Source organism: Hoplias malabaricus, chromosome 2 (genome assembly GCF_029633855.1).
Source record: "Hoplias malabaricus isolate fHopMal1 chromosome 2, fHopMal1.hap1, whole genome shotgun sequence".
NCBI classification, from domain to species: Eukaryota; Metazoa; Chordata; class Actinopteri; order Characiformes; family Erythrinidae; genus Hoplias; species Hoplias malabaricus.
In genome coordinates, this window is record NC_089801.1 from 82967140 (window position 1) to 82983997 (window position 16858).

At 40.9% G+C, this 16858-nt stretch overlaps 2 protein-coding genes across 2 annotated transcripts in view; both read left to right on the forward strand.

Moving 5' to 3' along the window:
- LOC136687421 (myelin-oligodendrocyte glycoprotein-like) overlaps window positions 1-16858 on the forward strand; it is a 206814-nt gene continuing 189956 nt past the window's right edge. Inside the window, exon 1 of the mRNA XM_066661826.1 lies at window positions 1-136. The gene's annotated coding sequence lies outside the window, so the exon portion shown is untranslated. The remainder of the gene's footprint in view (window positions 137-16858) is intronic.
- Window positions 1605-14354, forward strand: LOC136687673 (uncharacterized). The gene is made up of 12 exons (XM_066662193.1): window positions 1605-1659; window positions 1849-2196; window positions 2910-2990; window positions 4239-4401; window positions 5135-5296; window positions 5415-5585; window positions 5966-6133; window positions 8230-8403; window positions 9366-9539; window positions 11013-11087; window positions 12084-12124; window positions 13693-14354. The coding sequence occupies exons 1-12, from the start codon at window positions 1605-1607 to the stop codon at window positions 14238-14240; spliced, it is 2160 nt and encodes a 719-aa protein (XP_066518290.1). The 3' UTR covers window positions 14241-14354.

The following is a 16858-nucleotide window of genomic DNA, read 5'->3' on the forward strand; positions in this document are numbered from 1 at the left end:
CCCCTTGGTTCACCGCGCTGTGGTTGCTCGCGCTTGGGTGGGACACGAGATGGAATGTTGAGGGGGATCGGAAACTGAAAGTAACTCTGACCGCGGAAAGAGGAGGTTTGCGTTACAGCGTTGAGGCTTTAATTCGGTGAGTGGAACAACATTAATAAGTTATTTAAAATGTGTATGATACTAACAGCTTTAAAACTCTGAAACATGAGCGTGTTCCCTGCTCTATTTTATCGGCTGAGGTTTAGCACTTCTTCCAGACCACACCTCTCAGCAACGCCAGGGTGGAAATGATGAACATCTGCATGGTGTTAAACCGCTGTGTTTTGGGGGATACGCTGCTGAAGCTGTAGATTAACCCTTTAAAACCTGAACGTACAGCAGATGGATGAAACGCTGGTGATGATCTAGAGACTAAACTGAACTTGGAGCTGGGAGTTGTTTTTGTTTTTAAGTTTTCTTTCAGTGACGAGGTCTTTGGACTCAACTGAAAGAAACAGGATGTGGTTGAACGCTGCATCTATAAACAGATTCTCTCTGTGTTACATTTAGTCAGTGCTGTTGGCTGCTTTATGATTCGGGACCGTTATCCTGCTCCATTTTGTCGTAAAGGAAGTCTCCCTGTGTTCACGCTGGTGAATCTGATTCTTCCTTACCAAACAAGGTCTTCAGAAAATTAAAAGTATTCCTAAAGATTTTCCTCAAGTTCTCTACTCTTCTCAACATTGCCAACCTTCCCTTAAGCTGTTTCTGTAGTGCCTTAATTCCCTCTTTCCTCTTCCCCTACTCGCCTCCACTGCTTTCTAGGAGCCCTTAACTCCTGTTTTAGTTTATCTATTTCTACTTGCTGTCTTGACTTCACTACATCTTGTCCCCTTTCCTTTTTCTGCAACCTACCATACCTTTCCATTCCATATTCATGAATAACTTTACACAAACTATTGAATTTATTCTCTGCTGATCCCTTGAAACATAACATAAAATAACATTTAAATCCATCTTGAACCACCACAGTTTAATTATTATATCCCCAACATGTACATTTAAAGTAATGTCATTGTTGTTTTAAGTGGGAAACAATGAGTATTGTTGGAAAACAAGTCCATAACACAGGTTTGTGTGAAAGAAAACTGCAAATCCTTTAATATTTCTCTCCTTTTCCTTATATCACAACTTATCTCTAAGCTTGCACAATGTAATGGTCACTCACAGCTCAAAAACATCAAGTTTAAAAACCTAAAAATCAAGTTGTGGTGTTTAAAACCGAGTGTTAAATGATGACTGTGTATTAAGACTTGTTTATAAACGAGTCATTGCTTAAAAAATGTGTATATTATTAATAATAACAGTTAATTTATGCATACACACATGTTCACAGCACATATATATGACATGATGTAGTCACCAGGAACTAAGCTTCTAACCACAGCTGTATATCTGTTGTTTCGACCTACACTCATTCTGTGGAACTAAGGTTTTGAGAAATGTAGTTAGCAACTATGCTTTTGGGAATCACACCCATGGCCAACTATTTCATGCCAGTGATGCCTCTAGGAAAACAATATAAAAGGGTGGTGCTACTAAACTCATCCTTTTATTCAGGGAGGATGTTCTCCAGTGTGACTCTGCTGATTCTCTCTGGCTTCATAAAGACTCTCTCAGGTATGTGATCACTTAACAAACTACTCAGAGTGTGTTTAGGTGTCTAAGAATGCTGCATGAAACTGGTTCACACACAAACAAACAAATAAATGAACAGATAAATAACTGTCATGTTTTGGCATTTGTTCATGTTACAGATGAGGTCATTTTTTTGCAGTTAACTATATGTTGTGGTGGTTGTTGTTTTAGTTGCAGAGAGTTTGAAGGTGGTTGTTTCAGAAGATACTGTTGTTGCACACGTTGATGAAGACGTGGTTCTGCCCTGTTCTCTCCAAAACACCACCAGTGCTGAGGATATGGAAGTGTCATGGCTTAAAAAAGAAATGACGGTGCATCTCTACGAACATCGTGCAGACAGAAAGGATAAGCAGGCTGAGTGTTACAGAGGGAGGACAGCCTTATTTAAAGAAGAGCTGAAGAATGGCAACGTCTCTCTGAAACTCTCAGCCGCCCAGTTTTTTGATGAAGGATTTTACACTTGTTTAGTTGTGTCAAGCTCTGGGCCTCAGAGTGCAACTCTTTACCTTAAAGTCATATGTAAGTACCATCACCAGTTTTTTTACTAAATTATTTTGTGTGTATGTCACGCCCTGGCCCTGTCTTGTCTGTTTCCATCATGTGCTCACATAGCACATGGCTATTTGTTGTTGTTGTCACCGCCCTTGTCCCTCCTTAGTTCCTCCCTCTCGTTGTGTCTCATTTGTAATCCTGCCTCCTCGTTGTCTGTTCCAGGTGTCCCTTGTCTGTGTTGTATATTTAAGTTCCTTTGTGTCATTTCCTGGTTGTTGGACATTTGTGTCACTCTCTCTAGTCAGTCTGTCTTGATGGTTCCTTGATTTGCTGCTCCTCCCTTTGTTTGTCAGTCTGGTATGTTTGTTTCTTCCTTGTGCTTTGTGTACTTGTTCAGGTTAGTCTGTTTACCTTTCTTTGTCTGTTTAGTTCTCTCTGTCTAGATTTGTCTGTCCAGTTCCCTCTCTAAGTCCAGGTTATCCTGTCCAAGTCTGTCTCAGTCTTTCTTTAAGTATTTTGTCTGTTATGTTAGTCTTCTTTTGTTTAAATAAAGTCACTGTTATAGCAAGTGTGTCCGCCTCCGTCAGTCCGCCCTGCGATCCTGACAGTGTATACCTGTACATAATTCACTTTCTTTTACTGTAAAATCTAGAAGGAAACAGCTATGGGAATTTTTATTTATATATTGACTAATCTATACACTTTGGGGTTTTTTTTGTCTTGCATTTTCTCATTTTCAGATGTTTTTGCTGCTTGGAAAATTGCCCTGATCTGCACTCCCCTTTGTGCTGGATTAATTGTATTTGTAGCTTATGTGAACAGTAAGTTTTAATAAAAACATTTGTCAAATTATTACCTTAGATTTTCTGAATTCTCACTTCATGCTCTTGTTGAACAACATTGCACCCAACTCCTCCCAGTCTCTTCCCCTCTCTTTGACCACTCAAGCCCTGGATGTGGGGGCACTGCATTTAGCACACACATCCAGTCCAGCCAGAACTTCAGCCTAAGTCCTCCTGAGTTCACCCTTTAACCATCACGTCTCCAGGTGTGGTCTATGCTAGCAAAATTACAAATACGTTTACCAACACCTAAGACACTACTTCTAAACACTTAACCCGGAAACACAACATCACCCAAGTCGCCAAATAGTTCATTTTTAACTAAGACCACATTTTGTTCATTAAATCTGTTTGTCCAGCTCTACATTTCAAAATTAAAACAAAACTTTCTCTAAATACACTAACAAAAACACAGCAAATGCTCTTCAATATATGATGATTCTTTCAAAACACTAGCACTAAGAGGAACAGTCAGTCATAGCACAACACCTGTCAAAATACTAACACTTAATGGAATTACAGAAACAGCAGTATTTTCCATGTGTTACTTCTACCAGCGAACAATAGATGACATCCACTGTATTTTACAATTCACTGGAAGCCTTTATGTATTTTTCTTGAATGTCAAATGTATGCATTTTTGGTAACATCTATCCAAAGTAGAGTTCGTGACAGTGTTGTCCAGTAAAAAGAATTTAAATTACAGTAGAGTCATGAAATCACTGCAAGTTATCAACAAAAAATGCAACGTAGAACCCTATTGCTTTTGTTCATTTCATTTGTTACAAAGAAGTCTGGTCAATTAGTTAAAAATTAATCTAAATTAACATTTAGAACTTATGCTCGACATAATCTTGATGTCAGTATGTGCCCTCAGTTTGTTCATGTACTGTTGCCTTAAAACCACAAGACCGCACATCTAACCACATAATTCTGCCCCATCCAAAAGGAAACTGACCAAAGCAACAGAAAATATCCAAAGTGAACGTGGATTGTTTTTCCTTGACCACAGCCCTGGAGTATTTTTCTGATTTATTTCCCTTTTCTGTTTTCAAATCAGAAATTGGCTAATGGTTAATTTCCTTTTGTCCTTTTTCTTAATATAAATCCATTAATATAAACATAAGGAATTATAGATATTTAGATTCATGGGTGTCATTTTAATAATAGCAGTAACTGCTATATTCACTTCTCTCATCTTTAATAAATCATCTTTATTATTCTCAGGAAAGAAAATAAGGGAAATGTTCACTGGTGTACAATACTCAGCTGTAGCCAAAAGCCTTATCAACTCAGATGAGAAGGATGAGTTGGATTTGAGGGAATACAGCAAAACAGAGGAGGGTTATATGGACATCATCCCAGCCATCCCATATTTCACAAAGGCTCGGTGAGTGGTTAATCTATAAACATTTGGGTATGAATTATTAATGATAAACATATTAGATTCAGGGCAGTACGTTGGTGCAGCAGGTAGTGTCTCTGTCACAACTGCAGGGTCCTGGAAGTTGTGGGTTCGAGTCCTGCTCCGGGCGACTGTCTGTGAGGAGTGTGGTGTGTTCTCCCTGTGTCTGCGTGGGTTTCCTCCGGGTGACTGTCTGTGAGGAGTGTGGCGTGTTCTCTCTGTGTCTGCGTGGGTTTCCTCCGGGTGACTGTCTGTGAGGAGTGTGGTGTGTTCTCTCTGTCTGCGTGGGTTTCCTCTGGGTGCTCTGGTTTCCACCCACAGTCCAAAAACACACGTTGGTAGGTGGATTGGTGACTCAAAAGTGTCCGTAGGTGTGAGTGTGTGAGTGAATGTGTGAGTGTGTATTGCCCTGTGAAGAACAGGTGCCCCCTCCAGGGTGTGTCCCTGTCTTGCACCCAGTGATTCCACGTAGGTTCCAGACCAACCGCCACCCTGAACTGGATAAGGATTACAGACAATAAAGGAATATTAGATTCATATTAGAAATTCTACAGTGTGAAGTTGTGATGGTTTTTATGAACATGCAGGTGGGAGAAAGTGCTGGACTGTGTATTACAGGAACTAAATAACTCAGAGCAGTTCATGACTAAATCTTAATCACATCAACCATAAAAGATCATTTATAATAGACACTCACTCTCTTTTCTTCCACTTGTAGATTCTATGACTGCAACCTTACTGATCAGTTACTGAAAACATTAAAAAAAGCTTTAATGTCAAAAAACTCCTCTCTGAAAGAACTGGAAATTAGTGACGATGACCTGCGGGGTTCAAGACTGTGCATCCTCTCTAGTGGACTGAAGCGATTGGAGGCATTAATGTCAGTGTTACTCAGTCTATTATATTACCTTTCAGAATTTTATAAAACTGAATTAATATTTTTTGGTGTGTAACACGATTTGTCTGAAAGATCCATTGTATATATTCTGCCTTTACAGAATTAGACACTGTAAACTCAATAAAGAATCCTGTGCCACTGTGCGGTCAGTTCTACAATCAGAAAACTGCCTGAAAATACTGGACCTCAGCAACAATATCCTGGAGGATTCAGGAGTGGAGAAGCTCTGTGAAGGGCTGAAGAGTAAACACTGTAAACTGGAGCGACTCGGGTGAGAATTAGTTCAATGAGTGATAAAATGTTAAAGCTTCATCTTCAGCGATTCATGAATGTCTTTATCTAACTTTAAAATATGTCTTAATTTTTTAATGTCATATATAAAATGATATGTTTTTAAACAACTCAGGTTTTCACAAGTGATTTTAACGGGATTTCACGTTTTATTAAGACTGTGTCTGTTTATTCAAAACTCATTTCTCTACATCAAGTCTCTAAAAACCCAGATTTAGGAAGCCAGGAGCTTTAAAGTCACAAAACCTTCACACAGTGCAGACACACCCTAGTTTTTGATTTTAGTTTTATTTTTTATTTGAAAGTAATCTAATATGATAAAATGATATTGGAGTAAATATTTTGACTCCCCTTTTGCAGACTGGTTCGGTGTAAACTTGGTCCCTGTACCATATTAGCATCAGTTTTACAATTAGAACACAACTCTCTAAAGCTGCTGTACCTCAGCAACAATGAACTGAAGGATTCAGGAGTGGAGAAGCTCTGTGAAGGACTGCAGAGTTCACACTGTAAACTGGAAAAACTCAGGTGAGATTTCTCTGAATTACTTCAAGAACCTGTCTGAAGAATCTCAATAAAACATTAAAATGTTTTCAACTCATTGAAGACACCTCTGGGAAGAGTTAGCATTGCTATTACAGCATGTGTCTATGCCAAGTTTGGAATTGTTGTGTAGCTGATTACACACAGAATAACAGAGTGATACAAATGTGAGCATTTCAGTCTATTTAATAACTTATATTAATTTCACTACCACTAAGTATCTAACTGTATAGTCCTGCCCCCATCAGGACAAAGTGGTTTGACTTGTAATTTAAGGCCTGTCATTATGATGTTTATCTTATTGGCTAGCACGATTTGAACCGCAAAAGGTTAATAAAATGGAGGCTGTAGAGGGACCAGAGCTCTGTATTCTTGGTGGATAGTTTGGCATTGTTGTTATACATTCATTTGTGCTTGTTTAATGTTTAATCTTTTAGTAATTTTAAAAGAGTGATTACTTCATTCTTAGTTAATACTATATTTGGTCAATGGTTTAGCTCTACAACTTTGCTTTTGCATCTATTTTTAAGGCATCAGATATAGTACAGATATTGCTGTTCTAGTCATCTGCTTAGTTATCATAAGTTCATGTTTCCTAGATATTTAAAATATACTTTTCCCAGAAATTGATGTAAACAAATAATAATAAAGTAGATAAATGCATAACCTGTGCTCAGATGTGACATCCCCTTTAACTGATGAATACAGCCCCATCTTTTCATTCTGATAAAACTGAATAAACTCTCCAAAATACCCCCCAAACCTAAAGAGAGTTTAATTATTTTCTGAGTGATTCTTCTAAATGTGGTTATGACGTATTCATCCTTATCATTTAACTACCAGATTATTACTTAATCATCAGTAATCACAAAACCATTGGTTTTCTCATTAGGAAACTGACTGGTTTAGCACTGTATATTTTGAAAGGTGCCAGTTTCTTAAGAACTGCTCAGCTCTAATCCATCACTCTGTCTAATAGACACACAACACATAATTTTCACTTCTGTTATTTTTAAACAATAGTATAAAATGTGTGCTAATATGTCACAATTTGGAGCTGATCAATTTTCACATGGCAAATGACCAAAGATCTCAGGTTTTCCTGAAATTTAATGAATTTTCCAAACATCCTGTGGTTTCCAGCTTTGCCAGGCTTTCTTTGTGCACTGGAACACACAGGACAAACCTGTGATGAATTGCAGTGTCAGATCAAAGGTTGTCCTTGAACAAATTCAAGTTAAAAATTTTGTGGATTTCTGGACATCTGTTCAGATAGTTCATATAGAACATGAAAAATGCACAAATTCCGATATGGACAAAACCCAGGTAGGAGCCAATACTACTCAATGAGTAATATGCCTGTCGTATACTTTATTTACTTTATCATTGAGGACAATATTCCTACCAAAATTTGTGAGCACTGACAAATTCCCTTAAAAGTTTTAGGGGGTGTTCCTGAGTCCACTGGCCACACCCAATTCAAATGAGAAAATAATTGCAATTTATTTACCAAATTTTGCTGAGATTTCCAACATTGAAGGCATCAGATTTGCACTTAAGTCAGGTGACACTATACGGCCAGGATGGGGAACACTTTTCCACCAGCAAAGTCATTGTCCAGAATAATATCCACACCTTCAAAATGTAATTCAGTTCTCACAGCAACCAACCATTCCTCTGACCAACTCTGAACATAAATGATATAATGCAATGGTACACTTACAGGGATTGACAAATCAATCCCACACACAAACACAATAGATTCAGAACAGTGGTGCTCACCCAAAACAAGAAAGTATTGGGCTGCACCTGTATCACGTAAGATCTTAACTACCACACAAGCAGCCTCTGCCACTGATGTAACAGGGAAGTGTTGAACACGCCTTTTAATGCAGGAAAGTAAAACTGGATCTTATCTGGTCAGGCCTGAGACGCATTTTACTGACAAGTATGAACAGAACCCTTTCAAAGTGAGCCCAGATGCTATTTGGATACATATAGCAAGTTAATACTAGGTGTAAACAGAACCCTAGTTTTATTACATACCTGTTTGACTAAAATTTTTGACTCTGCTTTTCCAGACTTTCAAGGTGTAAACTTAGTGGAGATTCCTGTGTCAGTCTGGCATCAGTTTTAAAATCAGATACAAACTCTCTGAAGGAGCTGGACCTCAGTAGCAATGACCTGGAGGATTCAGGAGTGGAGAAGCTCTGTGATGGACTGAAGAGTGAACACTGTAAACTGGAGACACTAGGGTGAGATTTCTGTGAATTACATACTTGAGTGGGAAAATGTTACAAAAAATGTCAGGTGTGTATGCAGGGTTTTATAAATCTGACTTTTTGGTGCATGGATGCAGTAGAGCTAAATACAGGGGCTAACATAGAGAGCAAACACAGAGACCTGGAGACCAAAACAGGACCATGAAGAGTGGGTTAAAGAATAAATATGGTGCACAAACAGGAACCACAAACATGGGCTGTAAAAAAAACAAAACAAAACAAAAAACACCAAAGACAAGATACACATGGGAAATAATCAAAACATGTGAAACTAGAAGCATGAGGGAAGGGGGAAATGAAGGACATGAAGATCACATGAAAAGGGGAACACAACCAGGACCCAAAGCTGTACACTTTGGCCCCTTGGGATTATCAGGTTCTTTCTGCATTCTGAGCAGTTTTGAGATATTGTGCTTCAAAGATTTGGCATTCCAAAAAGCAAAACTGTAACGTGGAACTGAAACTCTTTCATACATAAAAATATATTCTAAATGTACAATATCAAAATACCTAGATTTTTTTGGGAAGAGATTAAATGCAGATAAAACTGTTAAATCCTAAGAACTCACTTTTGAATTATAAAGTTTTGGCAAACCATGAAAAAAAAAGTAATGATATTTGAAGGAAGACAGTGAGTTTACTCATAACTCCTTTTTAAATCTTGTGTTGTAACAGATTGTTTACATGTATCAGGAAATTAAACATAATGCTTTAAAAATATTTGATATTTAATGCATTTTTATGACATTTATTATTTCTTTTAATGCATTTCTTGTTTTAGGACCAATACTAGTTTGACAAGTGTAAACCAAAGTCAGATATGGTTTGGATATATAAAGCAAGTTAATACCAGGTGTAAACATACGCCTAATTATCTATCCCTGTCTGTCTTTATTTGTAGGCTATTATATAACTGTTTGACCCTCCTTTTGCAGACTCACTGGGTGTAAACTTACTGGAAAATCCTGTGTCAATCTGGCATCAGTTTTAAATTCAAATCAAAACCTTTTGAAGGAACTGGACCTCAGTTACAATGATCTGCCTGATTCAGAAGTGAAGGAGCTCCATCGTGCACTGAACAGTTCATCTGGTAATTGGAAGGAATTCAGGTGAGGATTTCAGTGAATTACTTCCATCATCACTGTTTTATTGCTATTTCTGATTTCAAAAATGTATGAGGTGAATTGAGTTGTTGAAGGTAAATTTTTTTTTCTGTACTTAATCATGGACTCCAAGTAAACTTCCTGCTCATATGAAACACTGAAACAGAGATGGAACACCTTGATGCACTTAGGGGCTGCATGACTCTCTTCTGTTCAATTCCTTAGTGCCACGCAGCATTCTGACAGCACTATATTTTAATCAAGACACACAAAGGCAGTAGATCACACATGGCCAGAAATTTACACAGAGGAAGGCTGCCTTTGTTAAGCAAATACTAAGAGAAAGTTACTTCAGTTAACATTACTGTCCCAGGGCACAGGGCGACACACACTCACAAATTCACTCACACACACGTTTGTGTCGACAATCCACCTACCAATGTGTTTTTGTAGCTTGGGAGGAAACTGGAGCACCCAGAGGTACCCACGCAGACACAGGGAAAACACACTACACTCCTCACAGACAGTCACCCGGAGGAAACCCACACAGACACAGGGAGAACACACCACACTCCTCACAGACAGTCACCTGGAGGAAACCCACTCAGACACAGGTAGAACACACCACACTCCTCACAGACAGTCACCCGGAGGAAACCCACGCAGACACAGGTAGAACACACCACACTCCTCACAGACAGTCACCCAGAGGAAACCCACGCAGACACAAGTAGAACACACCACACTCCTCACAGACAGTCACCCAGAGGAAACCCACGCAGACACAGGGAGAACACACCACACTCTTCACAGACAGTCACCCGGAGGAAACCCACGCAGACACAGGGAGAACACACCACACTCCTCACAGACAGTCACCCAGAGGAAACCCACGCAGACACAGGTAGAACACACCACACTCCTCACAGACAGTCACCCAGAGGAAACCCACGCAGACACAGTGAGAACACACCACACTCCTCACAGACAGTCTCCCGGAGGAAACCCACGCAGACACAGGGAGAACACACCACACTCTTCACAGACAGTCACCCGGAGGAAGCCCACGCAGACACAGGGAGAACACACCACACTCTTCACAGACAGTCACCCGGAGGAAACCCACGCTGACACAGGGAGAACACACCACATTCCTCACAGACAGTCACCCGGAGGAAACCCACGCTGACACAGGGAGAACACACCACACTCCTCACAGACAGTCATCCGGAGCGGGTGGTGTATATTTGGCCAGTTTTATCCCAATCATTATTTGCGTGTGTGGGTGCTCTGGAACTCCTGAACCATGATCAGGCCCATGATCTATGTAACATATTGATTTTATAAACATTATAATAATAATAAACACCCCTCTTGTGCTCGGGCCCTAAATAGAAGGATTTAACTTTACAATTTTAATTTTAATTGTTTTTTACAAGGTATCATTTATTTAACAATAGATTATTTTGTCTCTCTTAGCTGTCGACTTTATAAACTTGAAGTAGAGGAGGAGCGCTGTGAACGAGTGCAAATGCAAAGTGAAAAGGAGGAGAGGTGAGATTTCTTTGAATTATTCACTGACTCATAACGTTTCATATTTATCATCTGTGTTTCAGACTCTGCGTTTGTAAAAACGATTTTAAAATTGTCACACGGTTTTAAGTGCAGTTCACAGTTTACTTCTCTGTGTACACGGATTGCTTTGTTTACAGGAATGTCTTAAAATGTAAAATAATAATGATACAGTACAGAAATGCTCCACATACTCAGTGTGAGCAATAAGTTCAGAAATTTATATAACTGCAGAAATGAGTGTTTAGGGTTTAAAACACTGTAAATATGATGCAGAAATTCCTGAAACCCACAACAACATTTGCAGCCTATGTCTCCCACCATGTTACACCTTCAATTACACAATCACATTACTCTTCCCCACTCAAGTTCAGCATTTTTGTTTATCTACAACCACTTACTAGATTTTTCAGCTACATCTGACTGCTCCTTCATTTCTTTATAGAACTGCTAGTTTTATTAAATAGACTATCCACTGGCTTTCAGAGTATAAGAAAAAATCTGACCTCTGTGAAGTTACTGCAGTGCAGTGCGGAGCCTTAAGTTAAGTGTCTACGTTTGCTAATCTCCTGCAACACCCCATTTTACCAATAATTTGCTCTCCATTACACAAATTTAATTGCCTTGCTGCCACTAGCAATGGGCATACTGTGAACCTCTAATCACCTCTTACCAAATGCACCTGCTGAAGACCTACACTTGATTATACCTGTATTTGTTGAAGTGCTTTGGTAAAAGGTCAGTTTGAACTATTCAGAGACATCCCATATTTCTTTAATAATGTAATAGAAGGATATTTTACACTGAAATGTAGTGAAAATACAATTATCAAAACCCTTTACTAAATCACAGATACATGAAACGCGCAGAGAAAATGCATCACCTGTGAAAGAGGAGAGTGAAACTCAAACCAAAACATAGCCTGAGTGGGATTTTAAAGTTTTGGTAAAAATTTGGATGTATGTTTTCTCGTTTCAGAAAGGACCCTGCACATATGACCCGAGACGAACTAAAGCCATGTAAGTTCACGGTGTTCAGTGTAAAGTTCACACATGAATTATTAATTACCAGTATTTATTAGCCATCATTAATGGGAATATATTATAATCACTTTATAGTCAGTTGTTCAGTGCATATTCACATTAATGTGTGGATCTGGAGTCCACCAATCCACACACTGTGAAACAAGACCACCCAGTCAGTCTTCTGTGAACTGCCTCACTGAAAAAACAAGGGATAAACCGAGACATTCTGATTGTTCTCCATTCAACGAAAGGTTTAATAAAAACCCTCACTCCACCTGTATGTTTAAGAGAATCAGATCAGAGTACAGCTGTCATTTCTCTGATTCATGTTCAGCTCTGTCTCTGGAGGCTGCTCTTAATCGTGAGAGTGTAGTGGAGTTTGTGGAGATTAATACACTGTAATAAATAATATAAGATTTATAAGTATATAAATAATATATAGAGAGAGCTGTGATGATAATGAGGCACTGATGATGTGGAGGAGAAAGAGAGTGATCACTGGAGTCTGAGCACTGTGTTCACTATAGACCAGTTTGGAATGTATGTCACTATTACGTCACGGGCAGCTGTGTACGCATTGTGGTGGCAGTAAAACACCATGATCAAGTGGAGCATGTCGTGTTGTGCTGTTCGATGCCAGAATCAGAACAGAAAAGCAAATTACCTTCATTTTTATAGAATAACACGGTCAAAGACGCCCTTTGAGGCAAAATCAGATGTTTATAGTTACAAGCTCTTAAAAGGACAAACTGGACTGATGAAAGCATCCAATACTCTCGCCTCTGTGGGGCACATTTCATTTCAGGCAAAGTTTATCTCAAGTGTTTATCACACAGCAACATCAATGATGTACTTAATAACAGCAAATTAGTGAAAGCAGCACCCACAAAGTTGGCATTCTCAGCTGTTACATAATGGTAAATACCAAAGGCAGTACGTCGGTCTGTAAAACACAAAAAGCATCCGTCAAATCTGGGTATTCAGTGTCCTGGACATTGTAGGCATAGAGAGATGTCATGCCTTGAGTGTTTTTGTTGTACACACTCCATGTTTTTCCACAAGTGATGTGAAGATCTCGGGCCACTGTATCTTTGGCCATTTAGTTTGTTCCTTGACCCACTCACCCAACAGTGAGTACGGGTCCAGAAACCTCGCCCTGTTACTGAGAGTTATCTCATTAGTGTAGGACAACCTCTCTTTTACTCGTAAGCTAATAAAATGACAGGAGAAAGCATCTGAATTAGCCACATTTCCATTTTCCTTCACTTGACACCGCTATTATCACTGTGACATTCTGCCACCAATTAAGCTCCTCCCACAAACTACGTCATTTCTGTTTGTAAACAATAAAATGGTCTCTAACTGCACAGTGGAGGAAAAATAGCATTCATCAATAGATTAATAAACACAGTAAGTTAATTAACTGTAAAATAATCACTATTAACATCATTAAAATTTTATTAAGCTTGTTTTGTTTTGTTAAAAGTTTTTTTTTCCTCATCATTTCTCAGATCTCTCTTTGTGTGTTGTCTCTTCTTTTTTGTTGTGTATCTTGTGTGCAGATGCCTGTAAACTCACACTGGACCCAAACACAGTGAACACACTCCTTTCTCTGTCTGAGGGGAACAGGAAGGTGAAGTGTGTGAAGGAGAAACGGTCGTATCCTGATCATCCAGAGAGATTCAGTGATGAGAAGCAGGTTCTGTGCAGAGAGAGTCTGACTGGATGCTGTTACTGGGAAACTGAGTGGATTGGGAGGGGCGTCGTGGATATTTCAGTGGCGTATAAATCAATCGGAAGAAAAGGAGACAGTGATGAATGCGAGTTTGGAGCGAATAAAAAGTCCTGGAGTCTGATCTGCTTTAACAACAGTTACTCTGTCTGTCACAATAAGAAGCTCACTACTCTCCCTTCTCCTTCCTCCAGCTCTAACAGAGTAGGAGTGTATGTGGACTGTCCGGCCGGCATTCTGTCCTTCTACAGTGTCTCCACTGACACACACACACTCACACACTTACACACATTCACCACCACATTCACTGAACCCCTCTGTGCTGGGTTTGCTCTTTGCAGTCCAGACTCCTCTGTGCGTTTGTGTCAGATAGAATAATCATGTAAGAATTCTGTGTTTCAGCATGTGATTTGTTCCATTTTTGCAATCCATACACTTTCAAGAATTATTTTCATATGTTTCCTTTCATCTTTTCTTTTTTTCTCATTTCTTTGTGACACATACTCATTGTAATAAAATGTTTGATTTTTAAGTCATTGGGCCTTATTCTTGTGTCCTTTGTAAAACCAATGTGTAATTTACAAGTAAAATGGACCTTCCCAAAAACGTTCTGCCAGCTTCCTGTGTGCTGCATAAACACCAACTATTTCAGTAGAATGTGTGTATCTTTGTGCATAACAAATGTTAGCAAATTTGGAGGCTGTGCATGTTTATTTACAATTAACATAACATTAGCATAGTTCACTCCCATGAATTGTGCTTGGCAAAAGAAAACAACTGTTCTTAGTGGAAATAGATATTTTATTGATGTGCATTTAACCCGGCAGCTTTTATTTCATTCCGTTTATTTTTGTTGCTCACTTTTGAGAAATTATAGCGAGATATTAGGTGGACAATGCTGTTTAAAGGCTGAAATACACAGTAGGGTACAGAGTTTTAGGCACTTGAGAAAATCCATTCATCCAATCCATTACTGCTGACGTTGCACCGATCCGCCTGTCAATCTCACGCTCCATCATTTCCTCACTCGTGAACAAGACCCTGAGGTATTTAAACTCCTCCACTTGAGGCAGGATTTCACTTCCAACCTGAAGAGAGCACTCCACCCTTTTTCTGAGTACCATGAACTCGGACTTGGAGGTGCTGATCCTCATCCCTACCGCTTCACACTCGACTGCAAACTGGTCCAGCAAGAGCTGGAGGTCCCGGCTCGATGAAGCTAACAAGACCACATCATCCGCAAAAAGCAGACTTGGAATCCTGAGACCACCAAACCGAACACCCTCCGCCACTTGGCTACGCCAAGAAATTCTGTCCATAAAAATTATGAACAGAACCGGTGACAACGGGCAGCCCTGACTGTGTCCAACTCCGACTGGAAACAATTCAGACTTACTGCCAGCCATACGAAGCAGATTCCTGCTCTGTTTGTACAGGGACTGGATAGCTCGTAGCAAAGAGCCCAGTACCCCATACTCCCCGAGCACCCCCCACAGAATACCCCAAAGGACACAGTCGAATGCCTTCTCCAGATCCACAAAACACATGTAGACTGGTTGAGCAAACTCTCATGCACCCTCCAGGATCCTAGCGAGGGTAAAGAGCTGGTCCTGTGTTCCACGACCGGGGCGGAATCCGCATTGTTCCTCCTGGATCCGAGGTTCAACTACCAGTCGGACTCTCTTCTCCAGTACCCCCGCATAGACCTTACCGGGGAGGCTGAGGAGTGTGATCCCCCTATAGTTGGAACACACCCTCTGATCCCCCTTTTTAAAAAGGGGAACCACCACCCCAGTCTGCCAATCCAGAGGCACTGACCCCGATGTCCACGCGATGTTGCAAAGACGTGTCAGCCAGGACAGCCCCACAACATCCAGAGCCTTGAGGAATCCAGGGCGAACTTCATCCACCCCTGGGGCCCTACCGCCAAGGAGTTTCCCTACCACCTCAGCCACCTCAGCCCCAGTGATAGACGACCCCCACCCCACCCCACCCCCGGGGTCCCCAAGCTCTGCTTACTCTGCAGAAGACATGCTGGTGGGATTGAGAATATCCTCGAAGTATTCCTTCCACCGACTAATGATGTCCCCAGTCGAGGTCAACAGTTCCCCACCCCCACCATATACAGTGTTGGTGGAAAACTGCTTTCCCCTCCTGACTCGCCTGATGGTTTGCCAGAAACTTCTCGGAGCCGACAGAAAGTCGTTTTCCATGTTCTCATCGAACTCCTCCCACACCCAAATTTTTCCCTCAGCGACAGCGGAAGCCGCCAGCCGCTTGGCTCCTCTGTACCTGTCGGCTGCCTCCGGAGTCCCCTGAGCCAACCAGGCTTGATAGGACTCTTTCTTCAGCTTGACAGCCCCCCTCACCCGCGGTGTCCACCACCGGGTGCGGGGATTGCCACCCTGACAGGCACCGACAACCTTGCAGCTACAGCTCCGTTCAGCCGCCTCAACAATGGAGGTCCCGAACATGGCCCACTTGGACTCAATGTCACCAGCCTCCCCCGGGATGCAGTCGAAGCTCTGCCGGATGTTCGAGTTGAAGATCTTTCTGACAGGTTCCTCTGCCAAACATTCCCAGCAAACCCTCAGTACTCGTTTGGGCCTGCCAGGTCTGTTTGGCATCCTCCCCCGCCATCTGATTCAACTCACCACAAGGTGGTGATCAGTTGACAGCTCAGCACCACTCTTCACCCAAGTGTCCAGAACATATGGCCGCAGGTCAGATGATACGACTATAAAGTCGATCATCGAAATGCGGCCTAGGGTATCCTGATGCCTGGTGTACTTGTGGACACCCTTATGCTCGAACATGGTGTTCGTAATGGACAAACTGTGACGTGCACAAAAATCCAATAACTGAACACCACTCGGGTTCAGATCAGTGGGGCCGTTCCTCCCAATCACGCCCCTCCAGGTCTCACTGTCATTACCCACATGAGCGTTGAAGTCCCCCAGCAGAACAATGGAGTCCCCAGAATGAGTGTTCTCCAG